The 27,514-nt window shown below is 38.7% G+C and overlaps 1 protein-coding gene across 2 annotated transcripts in view; it reads right to left on the minus strand.

The window, feature by feature from the left end:
- The window catches only part of PACRG (parkin coregulated), a 547,563-nt gene that overhangs the window by 453,494 nt on the left and 66,555 nt on the right, over window positions 1-27,514 (minus strand). For both annotated transcript variants that reach the window (XM_025294972.2, XM_025294973.3), the window contains exon 2: window positions 15,856-15,990. In XM_025294972.2, coding sequence (XP_025150757.1) covers window positions 15,856-15,990 — 135 coding nt within the window. The remainder of the gene's footprint in view (window positions 1-15,855; window positions 15,991-27,514) is intronic.

Raw genomic sequence — 27,514 nt, forward strand, 5'->3', positions numbered from 1 at the left:
ACCCCATCGCAAGCACGACTGCCAAGGAAAATACATTCCACAAAAGAGGAACTCTGAGTTAAACTGAAATATCCATAAAACACTTGAGGAAACAAAACGGTTGAGAATAGGAGAAAGTGACACGTCCAAACTCACACCTCTGGAACTGGACATAATAGATGGACGTGAAAGAAATTTTAAATAAATATACCTAAAATACATAACTTGATAAAGACTATAAGAAAACCCAAAAAGCAAGAAGACATAATGGAAGAAACAGGCAGATCTTTTAGAGAAACCAAAATTAATTTTAGAATTGATGTTCACTGAAACTGAATTTTAAAAATTTAACACACAAGTTAAGCAGTAGGTTAAATCTAACTGAAGAAAGTGAAGTGTTAGTTTGAAAGACAGATTTCAGGCAGTCATGTAGAATGAAACACAGGGGATTAAAGAGACAGGGAAAAAGGGGAAAACAGACTAAGAGACGTGAAGGTTACAGTGAGCAAGTCCAATCTTTATTTAATATGAACTTCAGAGTTTTCTACTTTAAATCAGATTGAACACCAAACAGGATACATCTTAAAAATTCGTATCTAGGTAAAAATATGGATAACAGTATATGTTTCAAAACACAGTGTAGAATTTTGGAGTCGGGGGTGTCTCACTGAAGCTTGGGAATGCTACAATATCTAGATATATAGGTATGTGGATTAATCACCTCAAGGTCATTTTAAAGGTAAAATTTATTATTTGTCTACATAATAATATAAATGTTGGGAAAGACTGAGGGCAGGAGGAGAAGGGGGCGACAGAGGATGAGATGGGTGGATGGCATCATCGACTCAATGGACATAAGTTTGAGAAAACTCTGGGAGATAGTGAAGGACAGGGAGGCCTGGCAGGCTGCAGTCCATGGGGGTCACAAAGAGTTGGACACGACTGAGCAACTGAACAACAACAAATAATAAATAGACAACCGTGAGGAAAAACCAAAAGGGTCAGCCAACTGCATTCATGGGAAATATATAAATTTATGATCTGCTAAACATGCTGTAAAGCCTCTCATTTTTTTACATTTATTTTTAATTGGAGGATAATTGCTTTACAATGTTGTGTTGGTTTCTGCCACACATCAACGTGAATCAGCCAGAGGTATACACATGCCTCTTCCATCGAACCTCCCTTCCACCTCCCACCCCATCCCACCGCTCGAGGCTGTCACAAAACCCTGGGTTTGAGCTCCTTGGGTCATACGGCAAATTCCCGTTGTCTATTTTAATGCTCAATAACGCGTATGTTGCAATGCTCCTCTCTCAGTTCATCCCACCCGCGCCTTCCCCTACTGTGTCCACAGTCTGTCCTCCATATCTGCATCTCCACTGCAAACAGGTTCATCGGTACCATCTTCCTAGATTCCATATATGTGTGTGTGTGTTAATATACGATATTTGTTTTTCTCTTTAACTTAAAAGCTTTTGCACGGAAAATGATAAACAAGATTAAAAGACAACCCTCAGAACAGGAGAAAATAATTGCAAATGAAACAGCCGACAAAGAATTAATCTCCAGAACATATAAGCAGCTCATACAGCTCAATATCAGGGAGACAAACAGCCCAATCAAAAACTGGTCAGAAGACCTAAACAGACATTTCTCCAAAGAAAAAGTACAGATGGCCAATAAACACATGAAAAGATGCTCAGCATTGCTCACTATTAGAGAAATGCAAATCAGAACTATAAGAAGGTATTACCTCACACCAGTCAGAATGGCCATCATCAAAAAGTCTACAAACTAAATGCTGGAGAGGGTGTGGAGATGTGAATTGATCCAGTCACTATGGAGAAGAGTATGGAGATTCCTTAAAAAACTAGGAATAAAACTACCATAAGACCCTCTCATTTTAAATTTGTCTACAAAAATTATTTGAACCAGATAATTAAAGTAGCAAATGTTAAACACATACTGAATAAAGGATTAAGAACATACGAGCTACCCAAAAGGAAGCACTTGATATGCACAGTTTCTTTGCTGGACAGTGACACTAAACTTCTTAAGACCAGAGGAAGACATCAACCAGGCTACAGAGGCTACCACTCTGTCTCACCAGCTGGTAAGCGTTCGCTTCCTTTAAGAGCCGATGAGTCACTGCTGCCTGGGTATTGATGGGATCATGTAACTTCTCTGTAATAGAATACAGTCCAATAATGGACACAACTAAATTGGACTCAGCTATTTTAAACTGCTTCTGGACAAGAGTCTCTGACACAGTGTCTCCCAACATGCTACCAAATTACCTATGAAGATGCAGAAGAAGATGAGAACATAACATGCAAGAGAAAACCAGGTATAATAATGAATGCACACGCAGGAAGAAAAGGAATTTCTACAGATGAAGAGGCCCGTGGAACTGGCAGGCAAAACCACAATTCATGATCAACTCATATGCTGCAACCAGAGGCACCCATTCTAAAGTTGGTAGGTTGTGGGTTTTTTTTTTTTTTTTTTTAAATCCCTCCTACACTTTCTGCTCCCTCAGAAACATAAGATCTGGAACAAACTCCATTGAGAGGCGGGCGTGGAGTAGGCCAGTATTCTGCGGCTGTGAAGTAGGTGCTTTTTAAGACAAAGTGTGCTCCTTTCCATTCTCATCCCCATAACCATCACACCCACATCCATTCACAGCCAACTCTCAAAAAACAACTGAGGTGGGGACGCAGACCCCTGGTAGCACACTGCACTGCATTCTGGAAAGTGGTGTGCCCCATGAGCAAGGTAAGGGTAAGGGTAAGGGCAGAGAAAAACACAGCTGAGTCTGTGTGCATTTCTGGAATTCGCCTACTCTGTCGATCTCAGTGTCAGAAGTCACAGGAAATTCCTTTTTATATCACCAGAAGAGGACTAGCCGAAGCACGTCCATATCAGTCTTCAGGGACTGAGGGGAGCTTGGCAGTCCACCCAAGGATACTGATAAGGAGAGTTCACCTGTCCCCAAGAAGAGAATGAATGAGGTCAAGCACAATGACATGTTCTAAGCCTCGGCAAACACCAATTCTAGACTGAGGTAGGAGTGAAAATAATGGGTATTATAAACACACTGCACGTGTCTGTGTGTGTGCGTGCTCAGTCATGTCTGACTCTTGTGACCTCATAGACTGTGGCCCGCCAGGCTCCTCTGTTCATGGGATCATCCAGGCAAGAATGTTGGAGTGCATTGCCATTTCCTTCACCAGGGGATCTTCCTGACCCAGGGACTGAACCATGGTCTCTTACGTCTCCTGCACCGGCAGGCAGGTTCTTTACCACTGGCGCCACCAGAGAAGCCCAATATCCTGCCCCAAAAGAAAACAGAATATCATCTTATAGACTTGGATGTTGAGGAAGCCCCTTTAAATTCACTATGTTCGTAATCAGTGATTTTTAGAAATGAGCATGTTCAAGGGTCCAAGCACCAGAAATCTATATGGTGAAAATGTAGCTAAGTCGGTAAGAGTCTGTCTGCAATGCAGGAGACCTGAGTTCAAATCCCTGGGTCAGGAAGATCCTCTGGAGAAGGAGATGGCAACCCACTCCAGTATTCTTGCCTGGGGAATCCCACGGACAGAGGAGCCTGGCAGACTACAGTCTGTGGGGTCGCAAGAGTTGGACACAACTTAGCATGTTCAAAGGTCCAAGAAGCCAGAAATCTATATGGTGAAAATAGGCAAAGGCTAAGAAAATGAGATTTTTACCATTAGGGAACAATCAGATATATTTTCAAGATAGAATATATATGAAATGTACAATAATGCTGATAATAGTATTGCTTGTAATAGCAAAACACTGAAGAAAAGCATTAATACCTAAGGAAAACACTACTATCGAACAACATGGAATTGGTTAAATTATGGAACTGTCTAGAACGTCCCAAAATAATTGTTAAAGTGCATGTGCAAATTATGACTTGTAATTAGTGTACATTTGTGGGGGATTCATGTTGATGTATGGCAAAACCAATACAATATTGTAAAGTAATTAGCCTCCAATGAAAATAAATAAATTTAAATAAATTAAAAAAAAATCCCAAACCAAAAATAAATAAATAAAAGTTATGAAGTATGAACAAAACATTTTTTAAAATTTGTATACATACATATATTTACATATGGTGAGAAAAGGTCTGAAAAGTTAATCCTAATAATGTAAAAGAGGCAACCTGAAGGTGAGGTGGATTACAGTTGATTCATATTTTTATTTTTGCTTATCTGTATTACAAAATGCAAATAAAAATATCAGAAAATTTCCTATGATGAACCTATTTGTACAAGAATTTTTAAGCCAGTATGTACAACAATATCAGTCAACAATATAAAGATTTGCAAGGTTAACTATAGCAGTGCAAGTTAAATTTGAGTTTGAGGCATTAGTAGACAAATTGATACTAAAGAAAATAGAAAATAGAAGAAAGCTCTTCCAGAAGTTATTAAAAAATGAATAAAGAGATAAAAATTAAGTATGGGAGACAATCATAGAAACGACAGGATGAAATACAAGGATGAAACTAAATAACAACTCAAGAAAAGGGAGGCTTAAAGGTTTTATAGCTTGAAGGTTTCATGAGTTTTCCCTAATTCAGGCTGGAATGCAACCTTGGAAGTTCTTCAAGACTTTTTTCCTGTAAGAGATATGTCTTAGGTTGAAGGGGGAGACTGGCTTATAATAATTCTATCAACTATCTTTGTTCACTTTTTATACTTTACCCAATAGCAAGAAATGTGTTTCGTATTTAATAAGCCATTTTCTTAATATCTCTTGCTAGTCTCCAAAATTATATTACCAGCATGTTCATAATGACGAATGCACTTATGCGGTTGTCATGGCAGCTTAAGATTTGCTTAAGGAGATGCTGCACGCCTGCCAATGCAGGAGACATGGGTTCAATCCGTGGTCTGCAAAGATCCCACATGCCAAGGAGCGATGAAGCCCATTTGCCAGAATTACTGAGCCTGTGCTCCAGAGCCAGGGAGCTGCAGCCACTGAGCCCCTGTGCCAAAACTACTGAGTACCGCACGCGCCGGAGCCTGTGTGTCACAGAAGGAGAAGCCACCCCTGCGAGAAGCCCACACGCCACAGCGAGACGCAGCCCCTGCTCGCACGCGCCGGAGCCTGTGTGCCACAGAAGGAGAAGCCACCCCTGTGAGAAGCCCACACACCACAGCCAGACGCAGCCCCGCTCGCCAGGAGAGAAAAGCCCACGTAGCAGTGCAGACCTGGCACAGCCAAAACTAAAATAAATAAAATAAAAGCACACATGTAGAAGACAGCTAAACTCAAACAATACACTGAAAGTGGTTCTCTTTGGATAAATGTTACCCTATGTATACACTTTATTCAATTTCAAAATTTTCAAAAACAGTAATACTTTTAAGTTAGAAGAAAAGTTAGAAAATCTAAGAATAAGGGCATACAGATTTGATATACCATATAATAACAAATATTTCTTTACAAACTACTATGTATACTAAGATCTCAACTGAGGAGAAGATAAGACAGAAATACTTTGAAAAATGAACAACTGCATTCAGTGAGTGGTGGAAAGATGACTGATTCATTTATTCCTTCTACTTTTCAGTATCTTTTATTTTATAAGATAAAATGTATACATTTCATATTGAGAAAACAATTTTATAGGTAATAATAAAGATAAAAATTTACATTTTTCAGTTCAGTTCAGTCGCCCAATCGTGTCTGACTCTTTGCAACCCCATGGACTGCAGCACGCCAGGCCTCCCTGTCCATCACCAACTCCCAGAGCTTACTCAAACTCTTGTCCATTGAGTCGGTGATGGCATCCAACCATCTCATCCTCTGTCATCCCCTTCTCCTCCTGCCTTCAATCTTTCCCAGCATCAGGGTCTTTTCATGAGTCAGTTCTTTGCATCAGGTGGCCAAAGTACTGGAGTTTCAGCTTCAGCATCAGTCCTTCCAGTGAGTATTCAGGACTGATTTCCTTTAGGATGGACTGGTTGGATCTCATTGCAATCCAAGGGACTCTCAAGGGTGTTCTCTAATACCACATATCAAAAGCATCAGTTCTTCGGCACTAAGCTTTCTTTATGATCTAACTCTCACATCCATACATTACTACTGGAAAAACCTACATTTTTACATGAGTTTAACTAATTAATCTACCAGAATTAATTTTTGCACAGAATTTTCAGTCAGCATAACCTTCTTTTTATAAAGGTAAAACATTCCCTGAAGTTGTTGCCTCAAATATATATTAAAATTGATATGCTTATTCATTAATACTTTGTTTAGATTTTACCTGAAAGTAATGGAGAAACTTTAATATAACTTAGGGTAGTTTAAAATTTACTTAATATCCAGAAGCCTCAAATATAAAGACACTGATTACTCTAAATAAAAGCATCAGACAAATACTGATTATTTTTAACCTATCATACCCTCAATCTGATTCCTGTGTCATCTGTCAAAAAACTTTTGATCTCAAAAATACTTCAGTAAAGAGAAGGAATATCTGACAAGTGATAAGAGAGAGGGAAATATTCATTATATCACTAATTGGAATAGAACTGAAAATTCACTCTCTGGGGAGACATAGAAAAATCATGAAAAGTCTGACTTATGTCCCCAAACAAAACTTTCTGAAAAACAGCAACACTCATTTTTTGTTTAAAGATTGTTGTGGTTCAGTCACTCGGTCGTGTCTGACTCCCTGCGACGCCATAGACTGCTGCACGCCAGGCTTCCCTGTCCTTCGCCATCTCCCGGAGTATGCTCCAACTCGTGTCCATTGAGTCGGTGATGCCATCCAGCCATCTCATCCTCTGTTTAAAGACCGGATATTTCTGAGATGGCAACATTTATCTCGGGGAAGGTGGCAGCAGCCCCATTTCTTCAAGGGATAGTGATAGAGCATCCCAGCTGTGGTGCCCTGGCTCCACCAAGACCACTCCTACTTCTCAAGAGCAGGGGTTGTGTAGCTTGAGAAACGGGAGCCATTTGTTTTTCCTCTAGCTGTCAGCCCACTGAGATGAAACTCACAGCACCGCTTGTTCCCCCTGGGCCCCTTGTAATGTGAATTGTCTTTAGCCGATGCTTACCAAATCACTGTCACGTAACTGCGGCCGACCTTTCTTTTCAGTCTATGCACTTTCCAGGAGTTATAAATCAGTTGACTTTCAAGCTCGATGAGATGGCATATGCCCTAGTTTGAAGAACAGATGGAGGCTTGGGGGGAAATTGTTTCTGCAGGCTTGCTACAAGCAGCAGTGCTCCATAAAAGTGAACCATTCGCACTAATTTCTCACATAAATTATACAGGCAGCAGGGAGCACCGGCCCATTCAGCAGAAAATCTTTCATCGAGCTTTCGGAGGTCATCTAACCGATTTCAATTAAAGTTATTTCTGATACATGGCTGTATTTTCATGCCGTACACTTTTAAGACAGAGCAATTCACATCAAATAAAAGGATGGCATTAATTGTGTATGCAGTCCCTTCCTTCAGAAAACACCGAAAAGCACTTTAATTGCCGGAGGATTATTTTTTTTTTTCAAGACTTTGAGAAAAAGCTCTATCTATTAATTAATCACAGAGGAATTAATAGCGGAAACGCGGCAGCCTTTCTTGTACAAAAATTAGGTAAATTGTCATTTTTCTTGCAAAATTTGCCTTACAAGTTCTACTAAGGCCTGTTATCCAAACTCAAGCTTTGGCAGTTATCAAAAAATACAGAAGCTCAGGACAATTCAAAAAATATATTCATTCTTTCTTCATGTAAAACAAATTATTCAACTCAAATAAATTTGCTTATAAGATTTTAAAGATCAATATCGATTTTGCCTGGAGTAATAGATACAGTGTTAATTTTTTGAATCCTGAAGAAACTGAAACATTAAGAAACTGAAGGCACCAGAGGACTTAATTATTAATCAAAATTGCAGAGTTTTGAGAACCATATACTGAGGGTTAATGGATCAGATATCATATCACAGTGGGATTTACTTTAAAATGCGGTTGTATTTACAGATAATGAGCTATCATGGTTTGGAATGATTTTAATTGTAAGAAAATTAGCATACATTTTAATAATAATTATATTCAATAAATGTTTTTCCTGGTAGAAATTATCAGTCATGTCAATGAAAACAGTCACATTGACAGAGTTGTTTATGTTTCATGAATACCAATGCCTCTAAGAACTGAAAAAAAGAAGAGAATATGCTGGAGAAGAAATTCTTAACAGAGTCATATGTGAGTATTAAAAACTAGGAGGCTGACATGGAATTGAAGGCACGGTTCAGACACCATCAGTAGATACTATTTTAAAAATTTAGGCATCCAGTTATCTTATGCACAGCATTTTCTTTACTTGAATGTTCAGACTGAACATACATTTTCAGTCATTTGTAAAGAAAAATAAACTTACATTACAATTTAAGAAATCGATAATCATTGGGAAAGCATTACATATAATTAAAGCATTTTCAAGGTAAAATTCAACCTACAGAAACTGTTGCATACAGCTCTGGACTGTGTGTTCAAATTAACTTGCTGGAGCTTATCTTAATTTGCTACCAGAAGACTTGGTCTCTACGGCTAATTTCTAATTAATCGTTTGTTCTTTAAGCTATTTCATGAATATCTTGAAATACGGCTATTTTTGTAACTGTGAAACAAACTTTATTAGCCCCCAGTTAAAAAGCGCCATGCCAATCATTCAGTACCTGGTCGTCACCAAAGAGAGTAAGGCCTAGAGGCTGAGACGTGCGCTCATGAAACAGTGTCCTGAGAAGTGGACCTTAGCGGTAACCAGTTGCAGGATGTTTTATATTCATTCAACACACATCGCTGGGCATCAGCTTTGTGCCAGATACTCTTTCAGGGACTGCACTGGCATAAGGGAGGGAACAAGCTAGAAATAAAGACACAATCCCTGGCTTAGAAGTATTTAGGGTATGTCATTTTTATTAGCCTTGTTACTGGCTCCATTGCAGGGCCCTATCTGGTTTTCATTTTCTCTCATCTTCCCTAGTATATGCTAACTTTCTGTATTTTACAGTTTTTTGTAAAACAGCTTAAAATCTTTTAGTAAAATGTTAAAGTGGATTAAACTTTATAAATGAATATACATATAACTCATTGATTAAACTACAGAAAGATGTGTGTTTAAATTACATAATTAATGTTGCTTTATGAATTAATTTTTAATCAAAAAACAAAGTTGCATGATCCAAGTTTTAATCAACAAGTAATGTATAATTTATAACATTAACCTCAGGGAACTATGCTTCAGTGGTGAAATTCTATGCACCTCCAATAGGCCAGGGAGGCAGATATATTTTTGGCAAAGAGGAGGGGCCACCTAAAGTCCACTCTCACTTGGACCTACCTGTGTGCATCACAGGCACACAGTTCTGGCTTTATTCACTTAATTTCAACATAACTGGCTACCAAAGATTATTTACATATCAAAGACTAAGAAAACAAGAATGCAGAAATGCCCCAGGTTGCTATGCTAATTTGGACAATGACACTATGCAGTTTCTATGACTTAAGAAGGCAAGTTTGAAAAAAAATTAAGAGGAAAAAACTGAGTAAGATTCCTTTTAAAAAGACTAAAAAGTATGTGTGGTTCAGGACAGATGATATAAGGTGCTGAGAAATGAAATGATATAGTTTCAGACAAGGTTTATACCTGTCGGTTGTATGCAGTTTATTTTTTTATAACTTTCCATTTTGAAGAAGACCTCAAAATCTTCTACAGCTAGGCACGTAGTTTTCCTGTTCCATCTCTTCTTTTTCTGTCTTAAAGACTTCTACAAGTAGAAGAGTGCAGAGCTCTTAGGGACCAAAACCAGACTTCTTTTCATTTGTGTTAAGACTAAGTGTAAGAGAGACTGATGATGCATAGTATTTAGAGACAGCAAAGAGAAAACACATGATATACAGTCTCAGGAAGAAATGTTTGATTAGAAAGGTGAGACGGGGTTAGACAGGTTTAAAGTGATTGTGGTCATCAAACCTTATCAACAAAAATTAAAACTTTAAGAATCTGTTTATATTATCTATGACAAAAGGATAATAAAATCCTTTTGACAGATAAAATTTACACATGAATTTTTAACAAATCAATGGGAAATAGACTAACGCTTCACTAGAAAACCGGACAATTTAAGAAGTGGGCTCAAAAGGCAAGCAAATTAGTTAAGCATATAAAAGTGTTTAATGATCCTAATAATCAACAAACAAAATAAGATGCTTTACCCATCACTTTAGTGAAAGTGAAGTCGCTCAGTCGTGTCCAACTCTTCGTGATCCCATGGCCTGCAGCCTTCCAGGCTCCTCTGTCCATGGGATTTTCCAGGCAAGAGTACTGCAGTGGGTTGCTATTTCCTTCTCCAGGGGATCTTCCCAACTCAGGGATTGAACCCGGGTCTCCCACATTGCAGGTGGACACTTTACCCTCTAAGCCACAAGGGAAACCCATCACCTTAGCAGACTTTTATTTTAAAGGAGGATCCAGTGATGAATATGGTTCTGTGGAATGACTGCTTTTAAAATATTACTTTTGACCTACTAATTCCTCTTCAGGGAATTTAACCTAAGGATGCAATCAGAGGTGGAAACAAAGGTTTATGTATCTGGGTGTTTCATTTAATATTATTTAGAAATTACATGCCCTCTGAAATTGAAATAATCCTATAATATCCAACAGTTGGGAAATAGTTGATGAAGTATGATTTTAAATTGAATAAAGCAGGGAAAACCACTAAGGCATTCAGGTATGACCTAAATTAAATCCCCTGTGATTATACAGTGAAAGTGACAAATAGATTCAAGGAATTAGATCTGATAGACAGAGTGCCTGAAGAACTATGCATGGAGGTTCAAGACATTGTACAGGAGGTGGTGATCAAAACTATCCCCAAGAAAAGGAAATGCAAAAAGGCAAAATGGTTGTGTGAGGAGGCCTAACAAATAGCTCAGAAAAAAGAGAAGTGAAAGGCAAAGGAGAAAAGGAAAGATATACCCATCTGAATGCAGAGCTCCAAAGAATAGCAAGGAAAGATAAGAAAGCCTTCCTCAGTGATCAATGCAAAGAAATAGAGGAAAACAACAGAATGGGAAAGACTAGAGATCTCTTCAAGAAAATTAGAGATACCAAGGGAACATTTCATGCAAAGATGGGCACAATAAAGGACAGAAACCGTATGGACCTAACAGAAGCAGAAGATATTAATAAAAGGTGGCAAGAATACACAGAAGAACTATACAAAAAAGATCTTAATGATCCGGATAACCACGATGGTGTGATTGCTCACCTAGAGTCAGACATCCTGGAATGCAAAGTCAAGTGGGCCTTAGGGAGCATCACTACAAACAAAGCTAGTAGAGGTCAAATCCTAAAAGATGATGCTGTGAAAGTGCTGCACTCAATATGCCAGGGAATTTGGAAAACTCAGCAGTGGCCACAGGACTGGAAAAGGTCAGTTTTCATTCCAGTTTCAAAGAAGGGCAATGCCAAAGAATGTTCAAACTACTGCACAATTGTACTCATTTCACCTGCTATCAAAGTAATGCTCAAAATCCTTCAAGCAAGGCTTCAACAGTACGTGAACTGAGAACTTCCAGATGTTCAAACTGGATTTAGAAAAGACAGAGGAACCAGAGATTAAATTGCCAACATCTATTGGACCACAGAAGAAGCAAGAGAATTCCAGAAAAACATCTACTTCTGTTTCACTGACTATGCAAAAGCCTATGTGTGGATTGCAACAAACTCTGGAAAACTCTTAGAGATGGGAATAACAGACCACCTTACCTGCCTCCTGAGAAACCTCAGGAGGTCAAATGCAGGTCAAAAAGCAACAGTTAGAACCGGGCATTGAACAATGGGCTGGTTCCAAATTGGAAAAGGTATATGTCAAGGCTGTATATTGTCACCCTGCTTATTTAACTTAGCCTGGAATGCCGGGCAGGGTGAAGCACAAGCTGGAATCAAGATTGCCAGGACAAAATATCAATAACCTCAGATATGCAGATGACACCACCTTTGTGGCAGAAAGCAAAGAGAAACTAAAGAGCCTCTTGATGAAAGTGAAAGAGGAGAGTGAAAAAGTTGGCTTAAAACTCAACAGTCAAAAAACAAAGATCATAGCATACAGTCCAATCACTTCATGGCAAACAGATAGGGGAACAATGGGAACAGTGACAGATTTTATTTTTGGTGCTCCAGAATCTCTGCAGATGATGACTGGAGCCATGAAATTAAAAGATGCTTGCTCCTCGGAAGAAAAGCTATGACCAACCTAGACAGTATGTTAAAAATCAGAGACATTACTTTGCCAACAAAGGTCCATCTAGCCAAAGCTATGGTTTTTCCAGTAGTCATGCATGGATGTGTGAGTTGGACCATAAAGAAAGCTGAGTGCTGAAGAAGCACTGATGCTTTTGAACTGTGGTGTTGGAGAAGACTCTTGAGAGTCCCTTGAACAGCAAGAAGATCAAATCAGTCAATCCTAAAGGAAATCAGTCATGAATATTCACTGGAAGGACTGATGCTGAAGCTGAAACCCAATACTTTGGCCACCTGATGGGAAGAACTGACTCATTGGAAAAGATCCTGATGCTAGGAAAGATTGAAGGCAGGAGGAGAAGGGGATAATAGAGGAAGAGAAGGTTGGATGGCATCACCGACTCAATGGACATGAGTTTGAGCAAGCTCTGGGAGTTGGTGATGGACAGGGAAGCCTGGCGTGCCACAGTCCATGGGTTCCAAAGAGTTGGATATGACTGAGCGACTGAACTGAACTGAACTGAACTGATTCATCTTTCATAGATCATTAACTTGCCCCTGATAAGTATATAGAAAATTTTGCTACAAATACCTTGCAAAAGTTTTTTCATATTTACCAGGGAATGTATGATAAGCATAGCCATCTCAAAGATGCATATACTAGTCTTAGTTTTTCATTTTAATAATGATTCTCAGATAGTTATAGTCTCCTATTTGGCTAGCAGGTTCAAGCATTTCTTTTTGACTGAATTATCTTATCTTAATCTAGAGCAGCACTGTCTAATATGGTAAGCATGTGGCTATTTAAATTAAAATTAATTAAAATCTAAAATTTAGTTCCTCGGGCTCACTGGGGACATTTCAAGTGCTTAATGGCCACATATGGCTACTTGTAATGTATTAGACGTTACAGATGAAGCACATTTCCACCACTGCCGAAAGATGCATTAGACCGTGCTTGGATCTTTAGCGATACCACGAGGGATACACTAAACTGCACAGATTCTGGCATTTGGTCTGCCCTGTTGTTTTGACATGCGGAAGAAATGATCATTTTTATGTGCTCTAAACTATGACGGCAGTTCAGGATATGGGTTGAGAAACCTAACCTTGCAAAGACATTTCTTGAAATTCTGATAAAGGAAGTGGATCTCCTTGCCACTTAATTCCACACACCATTTCAGGTCTCACAACCACTCTTGGAGTCCTTGGGGTGTCACAAGGACTGTGGAGAGAGGACAGGTACTTTCCTGGGAATCAGAGCTACTCAGAAGTGTTTAGCAAGGGGCAAGCTAGGCCATGAGGTGAGAAGTTCACTTGACCAGAGCTCTATCCACACACAAGGGAGTATAGTGCTGGGTCTGGGGCAGTTTTTAGTGTGGTTTTTGCAGGGTGCTTGGGGAGCCCTGCTTTCTTCAACATTCAATGTCCATTCCTTAGAAATGTTATCCTAAGAAGGCCTCTGGTATTACCAAGTATCAGACATTCCCCACAGTATATGTGCCAAGAAATAAATACGAATAAATATGAGAGATCGCTCACAAGCCTGTGCTTAATAAGTTTAATGTTTTATCTTCAGCATTATAGTAGTACAATTGAAATCTGGTCAGCAAAGCTTTAAAGGATAGAAGTCTACCGGTTATAGGATAAGATGTCTTTTAAAATGTATGCTATTATCCTACCAGCAGCAGCAAATAAATTGCTTCCTCTTTAATCTGACTTTTTAGCTTGCTGAATCACTACAATAGTCAATAGTAGCTTAAAAGAATTAATATAGCTATAAAAAAGAAAAGCAGTTTATATGCCATCTGACTGCTGGAGTACCAAAGATAACGCAAAATGACTCATCCTATGCTTTTATTATTTTCAAGATAAACTTTTTTTGTCTCTTGACATTTCTAGAAGTTACTCAAGATTATTCAAGCAGGTCAAAAAAAAAATCTATGGATTCTTTTATTGATGCAATTTTTATGTGCTAAAATTACGTAAAACACCAAAATCCACTTGTTTTTCATAAGGAAATATGGCATATTCTTTTACTCAAAAGAACCAAGTTCTTAAGAATCTCTATGTTACCATGCATGAATCGGTACATTGACACAAACACTAAATCCGTGTAATTAATCAAAATCCATGTAATTAATACAAACCAATCCCTAATTAAAGTTTTTAAGATTGAAATATCTAAATTAGTTATATTGCTATATATTTTTTCTCATCATGCACATTTTCATATAACAAATGCACATTTTAAGACAGATGATTAAAACCAAGATAATAATGTCCTTCATTGCCTAAAATATATGACAAAGCTTAATAACAAGGACAACTTCAGATTTCCCTTGCCAAATAACTTTTTAATAAGTTCAGTAACTGGATATTATGTGACTGCTCAAGATCTAGAAATGTTTGATAATTATGTGAAAACATTTAAAGACATACTAGAAATAATACAATCGATTCTTTCAGTTTTTCCAAAAAAGAAGGAAAAGGTTAATTTTAATGAATCTAAGCTGTTTACTTTGATGAATTCTTTACTTTGATCATTCTTATTTTTTAACATAAATTTGTTACTAACTATAAACAATCCTGACATTCACCCTTCAGACACTACTGTGGGACTTTTTTGCTACATGGATCAATTGCTAAATTCAAAATACTTGGCAAAACCTTTTGTGTTCCTTAACCTGATGCTATGCTTACACACGTGCAACTGCTTTCCAATCTTCAGGCTGAGAAGCCCTTTTAGCTGATAAATATCACCCAAAAGCAAAGTCCTTGATAACAAAAAATAATTAAATAGCAGAAGCTGGTTAGAGATCAGCATTCATTTTTCAAATTAAATGTAAAAGCCTTCTCCAGTTGAGGGATTGGCAAGTTTTTACAAATAACACCAGCGAGCCTTTTAGAAAGAAACACAGCCCCATTAGAATGGAGTCATTAGGCAATACATTTATTTTGAAGCCAATTAACCTTTTGTCAGAAAAATGTCGGTGCTATAATGCTTTCAGCGGCCGAGGTCAGTCTCTAACAGAGCTCGTTTGACAGCCACTGCGCCGGCTGACACGTGCTGCAGACGGAGAGGAGAGGGCCTCTGTCAGAGCCCGCCTGCTTTTGTATTCCACTCTGCATTTCCAGGGAGCAGACAATCTTGACCTATCCATTTAGGTAATTAAAGCTTCCATTTGGAAGTGTCCTGCAGGAAGGTGAAATTTGGGGGGAGATAAATGGCTGTTGCTCTCCGCATCCAGCCACCAGTTCCATCATTTGATGGACTGCCTGAAACGGGTTGGAATGCCAGGTTTTCATAAAAATAGAGATGGATCGGTCAGCACACAATTCTCTAAGGCAAAGCAACTCTGTCATTTTCTTTTCCTGCAGGCTGTAATTTAATTGTTAGTCAAGGTGGGCAGCTGACACAGGGGCTTCCTCTAAGAGCTTACCCACCATCTTCCACTCACCGAGAAATCACTCCAGCTTATTTACTTATCAGTCGAGTGTGTTTGGCACTGGGAGATAGCACTTCCACAGCGAGCACAGCTGGTTCTCGCAGCTGTGCAAGGACTTACCTTCCACGCTATTTTGTTTCCTTTCGAATCGTGTTCAAGGGCAATTGGGAAGTCTCCTCGTTCATAAAATTTTCGAAACGCTGTGGGTTTGGTGGGTCTTTCTTTGAATGCTCCTGCACTTGGAGGGCCTCTCACCTTCAAAGGAAAAAATAAAAAAATAAAAGTAGGAATCAGGTTTTAAAACACATGGGAAAATGCACGATGAAAAGACTTTGGCTTTTATAAGTTTCATTTTGTACAAAACGTTCTGGAAGACAAATCAAATTATCTTAATAATGGGCAACAAAAATCTCACAAACATTTGGAGAAAAAAAATGTATAACACTGTTAAGGATTTATTTTATTTCAAGCTATTTTACAAAGTATTCCTAGAAAGTGTCACTTTTAAAATATTACTTTGTAAGGAAGAAAAGCCTGAACTTTTGTTTAAGGAAAACATATTAATAAAAGCAACTAAGTTCAGAGTGTTAAAACTTTTAAGATTCCTAATAACTGCAAGTTTTAATCCAAGTCTGATATACTTTGTGGAATATTCTAGAAATAAATTTAAAATATCACCTTCAAATCTTTCTATATAAATAAAATAAAAATAATATGTTCTCAAGGTATGAATATAACCACAAAACCATAAAAGTGTGATAAAAATTTTGTTGTTGTTTAATTGCTAAGTTGTGTGCAATTCTTTGAGACCCCATGGGTGGTAGTATGCTAGGCTCCTCTGAAAATTAAGTAATGATAAATGAGAGAGTTGAAAAAGAAAAATGGTGGTCTACATCTGATAACATGAGTTTCAAAAAAATGAACATTAGAGGAGATTCTATGAGAATCTTTCAACCTGTCAAACTGTGATTTTTATCAATGAAGAAATATCTCATATTAAGCTATTCACATTGAGTACAACTTTAAATCTGCTACAACTTTAAATCTGCTACAAATATCTTGTAGCATTATTTACATATGAACTAATTTATTACGTTACAAAATTCAAAGTGATTAGTGAAATGTTTAGGAAATTATACTCCATTGTGTTGTTCAATACATATAGTCTAAACATTATTTTTTTATGCCTCTTTATTTTAAAAAAGGTAAATTATTATTCATTTATTAGGTTAATAAAATAATTATTTTGTCAATTCTTAATATAAACAAGATAGCAAATAATTTACCTACTATCTTAATATTTTAAATTATTTGACATCATGTTAATTTTTAATATGTGTGAAAATTTTTAATTTTAACAAACTATATATAAAAATATATCTAATATAACACACAGATAAAGACAAACACGTTTTATCTGAAGCTCACATAAAGACTAGTTTTAGAAACTGAGTGGAATATTAAGAAATATTAAGATGATTAAATGCTGAAGTGGAATTGAGGAGTGTGGTAACACGGAGGCCTTTATTAGAGTTTAAAATGAACTTCAGTTCATAGCACACTGTCCCCAGCATACGACTGCATCGGTTACTGAGAAGACACTGGGCAGTAGAGAAGTAAGATTTCCTTTTGCTCATTAAAGATTTGAAATTTGGTCTGGTATTAGAATTATTAGCCGCTATTTTCAGCCAAGTTCATTCAACTGTTAAATGAGCATGTGCCTACGGCAACCGCTTTGTTCAGAGCTCTGAGCTGGATGCCGTACAGAAGGGGACGTCGTCAACAATAATGGTATGATGTCCTTCCCAGACTTTGGGGATTCAAGGAACAATAAATTTTGAATCACATTTTTGGGAACTGATATAGAATTGGCAGATTTTTATTTTGCCAAGAAGTTACATTTACAAAAAAAAATTACTATCTACCATCATGTCACCATTCTAACATACCCTCCAAAGGTGGTAGAACCTACTCTAAGGAAAGAAAACGTAGCCAGCATGCATATGTATTTATAGAAAGTTATAGTGCTCCCCTGGTGGCTCAGATGGTAAAGAATCTGCCTGCAATGTGGGAGACCTAGATTTGATTCCCTGAAGAAGGGAACGGCTACCCACTCCAGTACTCTGGCCTGGAGAATTCCATGGACTGTACAGGCCATGGGGTCGCAGAGAGTCAGACACGACTGAGTGACTTTCACTTTCACTGTACTTCTTAGCACAATAGTGTATATGTGTGTGCGTGTGTAGGTGTGTGTTTATTATACAGCACTGATTACTGGTCATTTCTGTGGTTTTGAAAAATAAGCTTTTTAATGGGTAAAGAAAACAACTTTGTGTGTGTGTGTGTGTGTGTGTGTGTGTGTGTGTATAATGGATATTGTTTTTGCTGTTTAGTTGCTAAGTCATGTCTGACTCTTTCGTGACTCCGTGGATTGTAGTTCGCCAGGCTCCTCTGTCATTGGGATTTCCCAGGCAAGAATACCAGAGTGGGTTGCCATTTCCTTCTCCAGGGGACCTTCCCAACCCAGGTATCAAACCCACATCTCCTGCATAAGCAGGCAGATTCTTTATCACTGACCCACCAGGGAAGACCTATATTGGATATAATTCAACCATAAAAAGAAGTAAGTCCTGCCATTTGGAACAACCTGAATATTCGTTAAGGTCTAAGTGAAATAAGTCAGACTGAAAGACAAATACTATGTGATAATACCTTCTGGAGGAATCTAAAAGAAACTCATGGAAACAGAGTAGAATGATGCCTGCCAGGGCCTGGGGGTGTGTGGCATATGTTGCTTGTCTTTTTTTATTCGCTTTACAACCTTCCTGATTCTTGGTGTGACAACTGATTTCTTTATTGAAACCTGGACATTGGCGCGTTGTGAAACTCCAGATCTTAAACCTTCTGTTTCAGCTGGTTTATGCTGGTATCTCTCTAGCAGAAAGAGCTGGGGGGTAGAAGTACTGGTGTCCCAGCTGGCCTTGGGTAGGGTGGGTGGAGAGAGTGCCTCATCTCTCTGGGTGAGGGTGGGAGTTCAGCACCTCGGCTTACACCACCACCGTCCTGGCAGAGAAGGGGAGCAGTGCCCACCATCACTCCCCACCCTGACATCACAGATGGAGCGGTCTCACCACCAGCGCCTGTCCCTCTGACACCACCCCAGTAGGAACGGGGAAGAGCCTCTTAATACAGCTGGCTGGGGTGGACACACAAGACGGTTCCAGTGGTCATGTATAGACATGGGAGCTAGACCATAAAGAAAGCTGAGCACCAAAGAACTGATACTTTTGAACTGTGGTGCTGGAGAAGACTCTTGAGAGTTCTTGGACGGCAAGGAGATCCAACCAGTCCATCCTAAAGGAGGTCAGTCCTGAGTCTTCATTGGAAGGACTGATGTTGAAGCTGAAACTCCAATAATTTGGCCACCTGATGTGAAGAACTGACTCATTGGAAAAGACCCTGATGCTGGGAAAGATTGAAGGCAGGAGGAGAAGGGGACAACAGAGGATGAGATGGTTGGATGCCATCACCAATTCACTGGACATGAGTTTGAGCAAGGAAGTTGGTGATGGACAGGGAGGCCTGGTGTGCTGCAGTCCATGGGATCTCAAAGAGTCGCTGTGAGTGCTAGGGAATCTTTTTTCAATTCCGTAGAGACCCACTACAATCCCTCAACTAAAAAAATCAGCTACAACCATGATTTAGATTTCTTTGTCTTATCATTATCTCTTAACCATCTTTTTCAGTTTTTTTTAGATGCCAATTTATCATTTCTGCTGTTGAGAGCATGCCTCTCGTTTGTTTATCTGGCCGAAAATTTGTTTGAGATTAGGCATCTTTCTCCTTTTTCTTTGTATTTATCTTAAAATCAATTTCTCTTCCTTTTTATCTCTTATTCTAAATATATTTTATTTCTTTCTGGTTCAGAACTCAAAGTTCTAAATGTCCAAACTTTTCAAATAATGAACATATTGCTAAGATGCCCAGAAGGCTTTTTATAAACTCTAATAGACAACTTATACTTCCTCTTTCTGCCCATAAATATTCATGGGCTCTCTACGAAATGAGTCCATACATACAATTCCATGGAAATCTTTACTTAGTTTTACAAAAATTGTCCATGCTAACATGCAATGACTCAGCAGTGACAGGATGTTATTATGTTATCTTCTGTTTTCATATTTCTGCCATTTACTTATTTAAAAACACTAGATTCTCTGAAGTCTGCTATAGGTCCATTCCAAATTAATCCTTGGAGTCTCAAGAGTTACAATTTGTAAAACCGATTAGAATATTCCCACCTAAACTTGTTAATGCAAAGGGACATTACCTAATTTTATGCAAATGCTCTGTCATTATATCCTTAGATAATATTTTTTCTGTTCCAAATTTATACCCACTTAAAGCTTACAGAAAGATATACTATTTTTAATATTCCATGCATAATTCATTCCAACTAATTTTAAAAATCTGTACATAAAAAAAAGTGAAATATAATTAATCTCTGAAAAGGTAATAAAGTTATTATTACTGGATATCACACAGTTGGATACAACTTGACTAAATAAAACAAAGCAAAAAATATTGTTAAGGATCCTTATATGTCTCATACTTATACAAAAAAACTCTAAGTTTTATTTAATGTCTTAAGAATTTAATCTCAATTTATATAAATAATATAGAGCAAATAGGGAACCATAAATCAAACTAGATTTGTGGGAAAATGCAATTAGGATTTGCCCGAATGGTGAGGGCCATCCGTAAACCAATTAGGAAGAATGGATGTTGCAGCTGAATTCTTTTAATAAAATCTAATGCACTTGGGAACCGAGATACTGAATGCACTCAGAAGCGACTACAGATGACAGCACACTTTATATGCCGACATCTATTGAATGTCTGTAATGGGTTAGGACTTAAATCACGGGCTCTGTCATAAGGTCACAAAACTAATAATAATTAGTAGGAAGGGACTTAAGTTTCTCTAAAATTCCTCATCATACACTTTGAAAGTTTCTTTTCAGTAGATCTGTTTTTTAGCATAAAACAGTGTCAGAATTTATTTTTTTGGGCTCCAAAATCACTGCAGATGGTGACTGCAGCCATGAAATTAAAAGACGCTTACTCCTTGGAAGGAAAGTTATGACCAACCTAGATAGCATATTCAAAAGCAGAGACATTACTTTGCCAACAAAGGTCCGTCTAGTCAAGGCTATGGTTTTTCCTGTGGTCATGTATGGATGTGAGAGTTGGACTGTGAAGAAAGCTGAGCGCCGAAGGATTGATGCTTTTGAACTGTGGTGTTGGAGAAGACTCTTGAGAGTCCCTTGGACTGCAAGGAGATCCAACCAGTCCATTCTAAAGGAGATCAGCCCTGGGTGTTCTTTGGAAGGACTGATACTAAAGCTGAAACTCCAGTACTTTGGCCACCTCATTAGAAGAGTTGATTCATTGGAAAAGACTCTGATGCTGGGAGGGATTGGGGGCAGGAGGAGAAGGGGACAACAGAGGATGAGATGGCTGGATGGCATCACTGACTCGATGGACATGAGTTTGAGTGAACTCCGGGAGTTAGTGATGGACAGGGAGGCCTGGTGTGCTGCAATTCATGGGGTCGAAAAGAGTTGGACACGACTGAGACTGAACTGAACTGAACTGAAAAAGCTAAAAAGAAAAAAAGAAGACTTTTACTTCAAGTGCAGAAGCTACATTGCGTCTCTCTAATGGTCCATTTGGCCAACTCACTAACATTTAAACAATAAAATGCAAAGACACTGATTTCCTAATTTAATTAGGAAATATTTCCACATGAAATTTTTTAAAAAATTAATTAATTTATATCAATTGGAGGCTAATTACAATATTGTAGTGGTTTTTGCCATACATTGACATGAATCAGCCACCAACATGAAATTTGGATTCATAAGATCACTGTGATTAAGCATCTGGTGGGCCAGAATTAGTTTCCGAGCTACTCAGGCAACAGGATGTTGGCCCCAGGACTGGTGAACTCGTTGCCATCAGTCTAGATTTCTGAGTAAAGAGTAATGTAATTCTGTGTCTGTCCTATTTGTCAGTCATAATTGTTTCAATATATCAGAAAAATGCAATGCCTCAGGTCTCCAAATAACCAGAAAAATACTTGTAAAAGACCGTGTGCAAACTAAGTCACCTGGGTCATGTCCAACTCTTTGCGACCCTATGGACCATTAGCCCTTCCGGCTCCTCTGTCCATGGGATTCTCCAGGCAAGAATACTGGAGTGGGTTGCCATACCCTCCTCCAGGGGATCTTCCTGACTCAGAGATCAAACCAGCATCTCTTATATCTCCTGTATTGGCAGGCAGGTTCTTTACCACTAGCACCACCTGAGAAGCCCTGCAAAAGATTAACAGTTAACAAATCTGATTGTAATGGTAGGTAGGGCACCACAGCATTAACAAAAGTGACCTCTTTTACAAGGCTCATTGGTAAAGAAAAAAAAAGTTTTACCTGGTAAAGTTTTTATAAGAAGTTTTAACAATATAACAAAACACTGTAATAGTAATGTTTTTGTTAGTAAGAGCCAAGAAGGATAACAACTGCCTTGTATTGTAAAATATACATATTTCAATAAATATTCAATACATATGGACACACTGTGGAGTCCTTTAAAGCCAGGCCCTATGGCAACAGTGCTTCCCTGATAGCTCAGTTGGTAAAGAATCTGCCTGCAATGCAGGACACCCCAGTCTGATTCCTGGGTTGGGAAGATGCCCTGCAGAAGTGATAGGCTACCCACTCCAGTATTCCTGGACTTCCCTCATGGCTCAGCTGGTAAAGATTCCGCCTGTAATACAAGAGACCTGGGTTTGATCCCTGGGTTGGGAAGATCCCCTGGAGAAGGGAAAGGCTACCCACTCCAGTATTCTGACCTGGAGAATTCCATGGACTGTACAGTCCATGGGGTTGCAAAAAGTTGGACATGACTAACTGAGCAATTTTCACTTTCACTTCCATGGCAACAGTGAGTTTTAAAGAAAACTTCCAGGTGATTTGTGTGTTTAGTTGCTCAGTCGTGTCCAACTCTTTGTGACTCCATGGACTGTAGCCTGCCAGGCTCCTCTGCCCATGGGATTTTCCTGGGAACAATACTGGAGTAGGTTGCTGTTTTCTCCTCCAGGGGATCTTCCCCTCCCAGGGACCAAACCTGCATTGCCTGCATCTCCTGCATTGGCAGGTGTATTCTTTACCACTGTTAGTCACTGTACCAGAAGGCTGGGTTTGGGAAAAACTTAAAGGGGAATTACCTAGCGCACATCACTAATTGAATGAAGAGGTCTGGAAGCAGAGAGGAGACAGGCTTCTGACTATGAAGACACAAATAATTAATTTAAGTTACATAAATAATAAACTGCCAAATGGAGGGAAATCTTATTAAATCACTTACTATCCTATCACCTGTTAATATGTTTATGCTTCCTCTCTGGACTTTTTCCAAAAAAATATATGCAAATACCATTTTTTTCATTCTTATGTCCTTTCTATTTAGTGTACTTTTTCCCTTAGTATAATATGTTTTGAAGTTGTTATTGATATCAAAATGTCATTTTTTTGTGGCTAAGCAACATTCTAACTATCTGCAATTATACTTGGAGTTTATATTATTTCTATTTATTTTGCCTTTTGTAATTACATTATTATAAATTTTTCAAGTGTATCACTTAATCCACATTTTATATTACTTCCTTCAGACAGAATCTTCAGTATGAGATAAGATCAGAATTTGTATTTATGATTCTTGATAAAATTATTTGCTAGTTAAACAGGAGAACAGGTCTTCTGTTTTAGTCTCTTTGGGATGCTATAACAAAATGCCATAGACTGGGTGACTTAAACAAGAGAAGTTTTATTTTCTCAGTTCTGGAGGCTGGACATCTGAGATCAGGGTGCCAGAAAGGTCAGGTTCAGAGAGCGAGCGAGCTCTGGGCTCTTTTCCTCTTACAAGCGTGTAATCCCATTATAGACACCTAAAACTCTCACAAGGCCATCACCTAAACCTAGTTTTTGTTGTTAGTTGCTCAGTTGTGTCTGACTGTGATCCCACGGACTATATAGCTTGCCAGGCTCCGCTGTCCATGGAATTCTCCAGGTAAGAAATCTGGAGTGGGTAGCCATTTCTATCTCCAGTGGATCTTCCTGACCCAGGGATCAAACCCTAGTCTCCTGGTTGCAGGCAGATTCTTTACCATCTGAGTCACCAGGAAAGCCCCAGTTCAGTTCAGTTTAGTAGCTCAGTCGTGTCCAACTCTTTTCGACCCCATGAATCGCAGCACGCCAGGCCTCCCTGTCCATCACCAACTCCTGGAGTTCACTCAGACTCATGTCCATCGAGTCAGTGATGCCATCCAGCCATCTCATCCTCTGTTGTCCCCTTCTCCTCCTGCCCCCAATCCCTCCCAGCATCAGGGTCTTCTCCAATGAGTCAACTCTTCGCATGAGGTGGCCAAAGTACTGGAGTTTCAGCTTTAGCATCATTCCTTCCAAAGAAATCCCAGGGCTGATCTCCTTCAAAATGGACTGGTTGGATCTCCTTGCAGTCCAAGGGACTCTCAAGAGTCTTCTCCAACACCACAGTTCAAAAGCATCAATCCTTTGGCGCTCAGCTTTCTTCACAGTACAACTCTCACATCCATACATGACCACTGGAAAAACCATAGCCTTGACTAGACGGACCTTTGTTGGCAAAGTAATGTCTCTGCTTTTGAATATGCTATCTAGGTTGGTCATAACTTTCCTTCCAAGGAGTAAGCATCTTTTAATTTCGTCGCTGCAGTCACCATCTGCAGTGATTTTGGAGCCCAAAAAAATAAAGTCTGACCTGTTTCCACTGTTTCCCCATCTATTTCCCATGAAGTGATGGGACCAGATGCCATGATCTTCGTTTTCTGAATGTTGAGCTTTAAGCCAACTTTTTCACTCTCCTCTTTCACTTTCATCTAGAGGCTCTTTAGTTCCTCTTCACTTTCTGCCATAAGGGTGGTATCATCTGCATATCTGAGGTTATTGATACTTCTCCTGGCAATCTTGATTCCAGCTTGTGTTTCTTCCAGCCCAGCATTTCTCATAATGTACTCTGCATATAAGTTAAATAAGCAGGATGACAATATACAGCCTTGACGGACTCCTTTTCCTATTTGGAACCAGTCTGTTGTTCTATGTCCAGTTCTAACTGTTGCTTCCTGACCTGCATACAGATTTCTCAAGAGGCAGGTCAGGTGGTCTGCTATTCCCATCTCTTTCAGAATTTTCCACAGTTTATTGTGATCCACACAGTCAAAGGCTTTGGCATAGTCAATAAAGCAGAAATAGATGTTTTTCTGGAACTCTCTTGCTTTTTCGATGACCCAGCAGATGTTGGCAATTTGATCTCTGGTTCCTCTGCCTTTTCTAAAACCAGCTTGAACATCTGGAAGTTTACGGTTCACGTATTGCTGAAGCCTGGCTTGGAGAATTTTGAGCATTACTTTACTAGCGTGTGAGATGAGTGCAATTGTGTGGTAGTTTGAGCATTCTTTGGCATTGCCTTTCTTTGGGATTGGAATGAAAACTGACCTTTTCCAGTCCTGTGGCCACTGCTGAGTTTTCCAAATTTGCTGGCATACTGAGTGCAGCACTTTCACAGCATCATCCTTTAGGATTTGAAATAGCTCAACTGGAATGCCATCACCTCCACTAGCTTTGTTCGTAGTGATGCTTTCTAAGGCCCACTTGACTTCACATTCCAGGATGTCTGGCTCTAGGTGAGTGATCATACCATCGTGATTATCTTGGTCGTGAAGGTCTTTTTTGTACAGTTCTTCTGTGTATTCTTGCCACCTCTTCTTAATATCTTCTGCTTCTGTTAGGTCCATATCATTTCTGTCCTCTATCGAGCCCATCTTTGCATGAAATGTTCCCTTGGTATCTCTAATTTTCTTGAAGAGATCTCTAGTCTTTCCCATTCTGTTGTTTTCCTCTATTTCTTTGCATTAGGTTTTAACTAAACCTAATTTCCTCTCAATGGCCCCATCTACAAACACTATTACACAGGGGGTTGGGGGTGCAACATAAAAATTTGGGGGACACAAACATTCAGTCCATATCATCAGTTTGGATTATGATGTTTAACAAGTGAGGATGAACGTTTTCACACTGTGGTACAAATGCTACATGAATATGTTTGTGAAGGTATGTTCATGTATTTTCTATATCAAAATCAATTTGTGTGAGCTTTTTATATGAAAAGATATGAACCATATTTGCATTTACAATAAACATCTCCTTATCATTTTATTTTCCATTTTTACTTATTTAGCATTTAAAAGCTTAAATTTTTTACAGGAAAGCTCTTTCTCTTTACTTGCTCTCTTACCTCCAGCTTTGCCTTGTTTAGATCACTTCTTTGTCTGCTGCACAATGAATATTTTAATTGACTAATTAAATCATATCTCTCATCTACTTAAAATCCATAAATGATTTCCCATTGACATGCTACACAAAGACCTTTGCAAGCGGACTGTTGCTCTCCCCAGCATTCCTCTACAGTGCCTGGGCAAAAATTATAGTAAACACCGGCAGTCCTCAGACATGCCCAGATCTTGTGGGTCTCCATCATCCTGCTTCTGATCAACCTGTATTCTCTCTCCACCCTTTACTTATTTTTATCCTCCTTTTTCTCCCGAAACTACTAACCACCTTCATGACTAAGCACCAGCCTCATCTCTCCTAAGAAACCTTTCTGAATAAACCGTATTTGACCCTGTGGTGGGATTAGGTTCTTCTTCAAGTTATGGTTGAAATGCCGGGGGTACAAACCAGATCCAGTCATTTAACCAATGGAACAATCTGTATGGCGATTATTAGAGAGATCTAGGCTGTCAACAAAGTTGGTCTATAATCAAGTGTTTGAGTTAAGTCGATGGAAACTGGCAAACATTTCCAAAGGAAAGTGTGTGTGTGTGGGCAAATGTGTGTGTGCACGCGTGTGCATGCACATGCGTGTTAAGTTGCTTCAGTATAGTGAGGAAAAGGCCGGGGACCCAAAATGCTACTTGGAGATTTTAGATTCTATAGGAGAATAGAAAAAACAGTCAAAAGGGTGGCAAGTAATTGGGGAAAGTGAGTAAATCATAGAAATCAGCAAATGAGAGGGACACATTTTGCTTTGTTTCAATGATACAGGGAGGTGAATTAAGAAGAAGATGGAAAGACCTCTGAAAATTAAAGAGCTGTAGTGACCTGGGAGGGTGAAAGCCAGAATATGTGTACTCCATTGAGAAAGCATAAGGAATATGAAGTAAAACCAGGTATACGTTTGGGAGTTTTGCTGCACTGTTGGCTGTCAAAATATGAGCTGCTAGCAAGGTGCCACTGTTAAAGCAGGTGAAGTTAGTGGTAATTGGGAATGAGGAAAGAAAGGAATATCAGTAGACTATAATACTGGAATTCATAAACTAATCACTTATGGAACCAGAATGGATTTTAAACTAGAAGATATATGTATAACTAATACACTTATCTAATATAGCCAGAGGAACCTATAAAGTAACATATAGATTTTTCAGTGTTAGAAACACAAATCTGAATTCAAGAACTTATGGTCATATAAACTAAAATATTAATTAGAAACAGAGTTTAAAAAGTGGCTCTAAAATAGATATTAACTATATCATCCATTCACTGAAAAATGAATTGGATACATAGTGTTTGCCAGTCACTAGGATTGGTATCATTGGGGACAAAAAGATATGTCAAACATA

This window comes from Bubalus bubalis, chromosome 10 (genome assembly GCF_019923935.1).
Source record: "Bubalus bubalis isolate 160015118507 breed Murrah chromosome 10, NDDB_SH_1, whole genome shotgun sequence".
In the NCBI taxonomy this organism is placed as follows: Eukaryota; Metazoa; Chordata; class Mammalia; order Artiodactyla; family Bovidae; genus Bubalus; species Bubalus bubalis.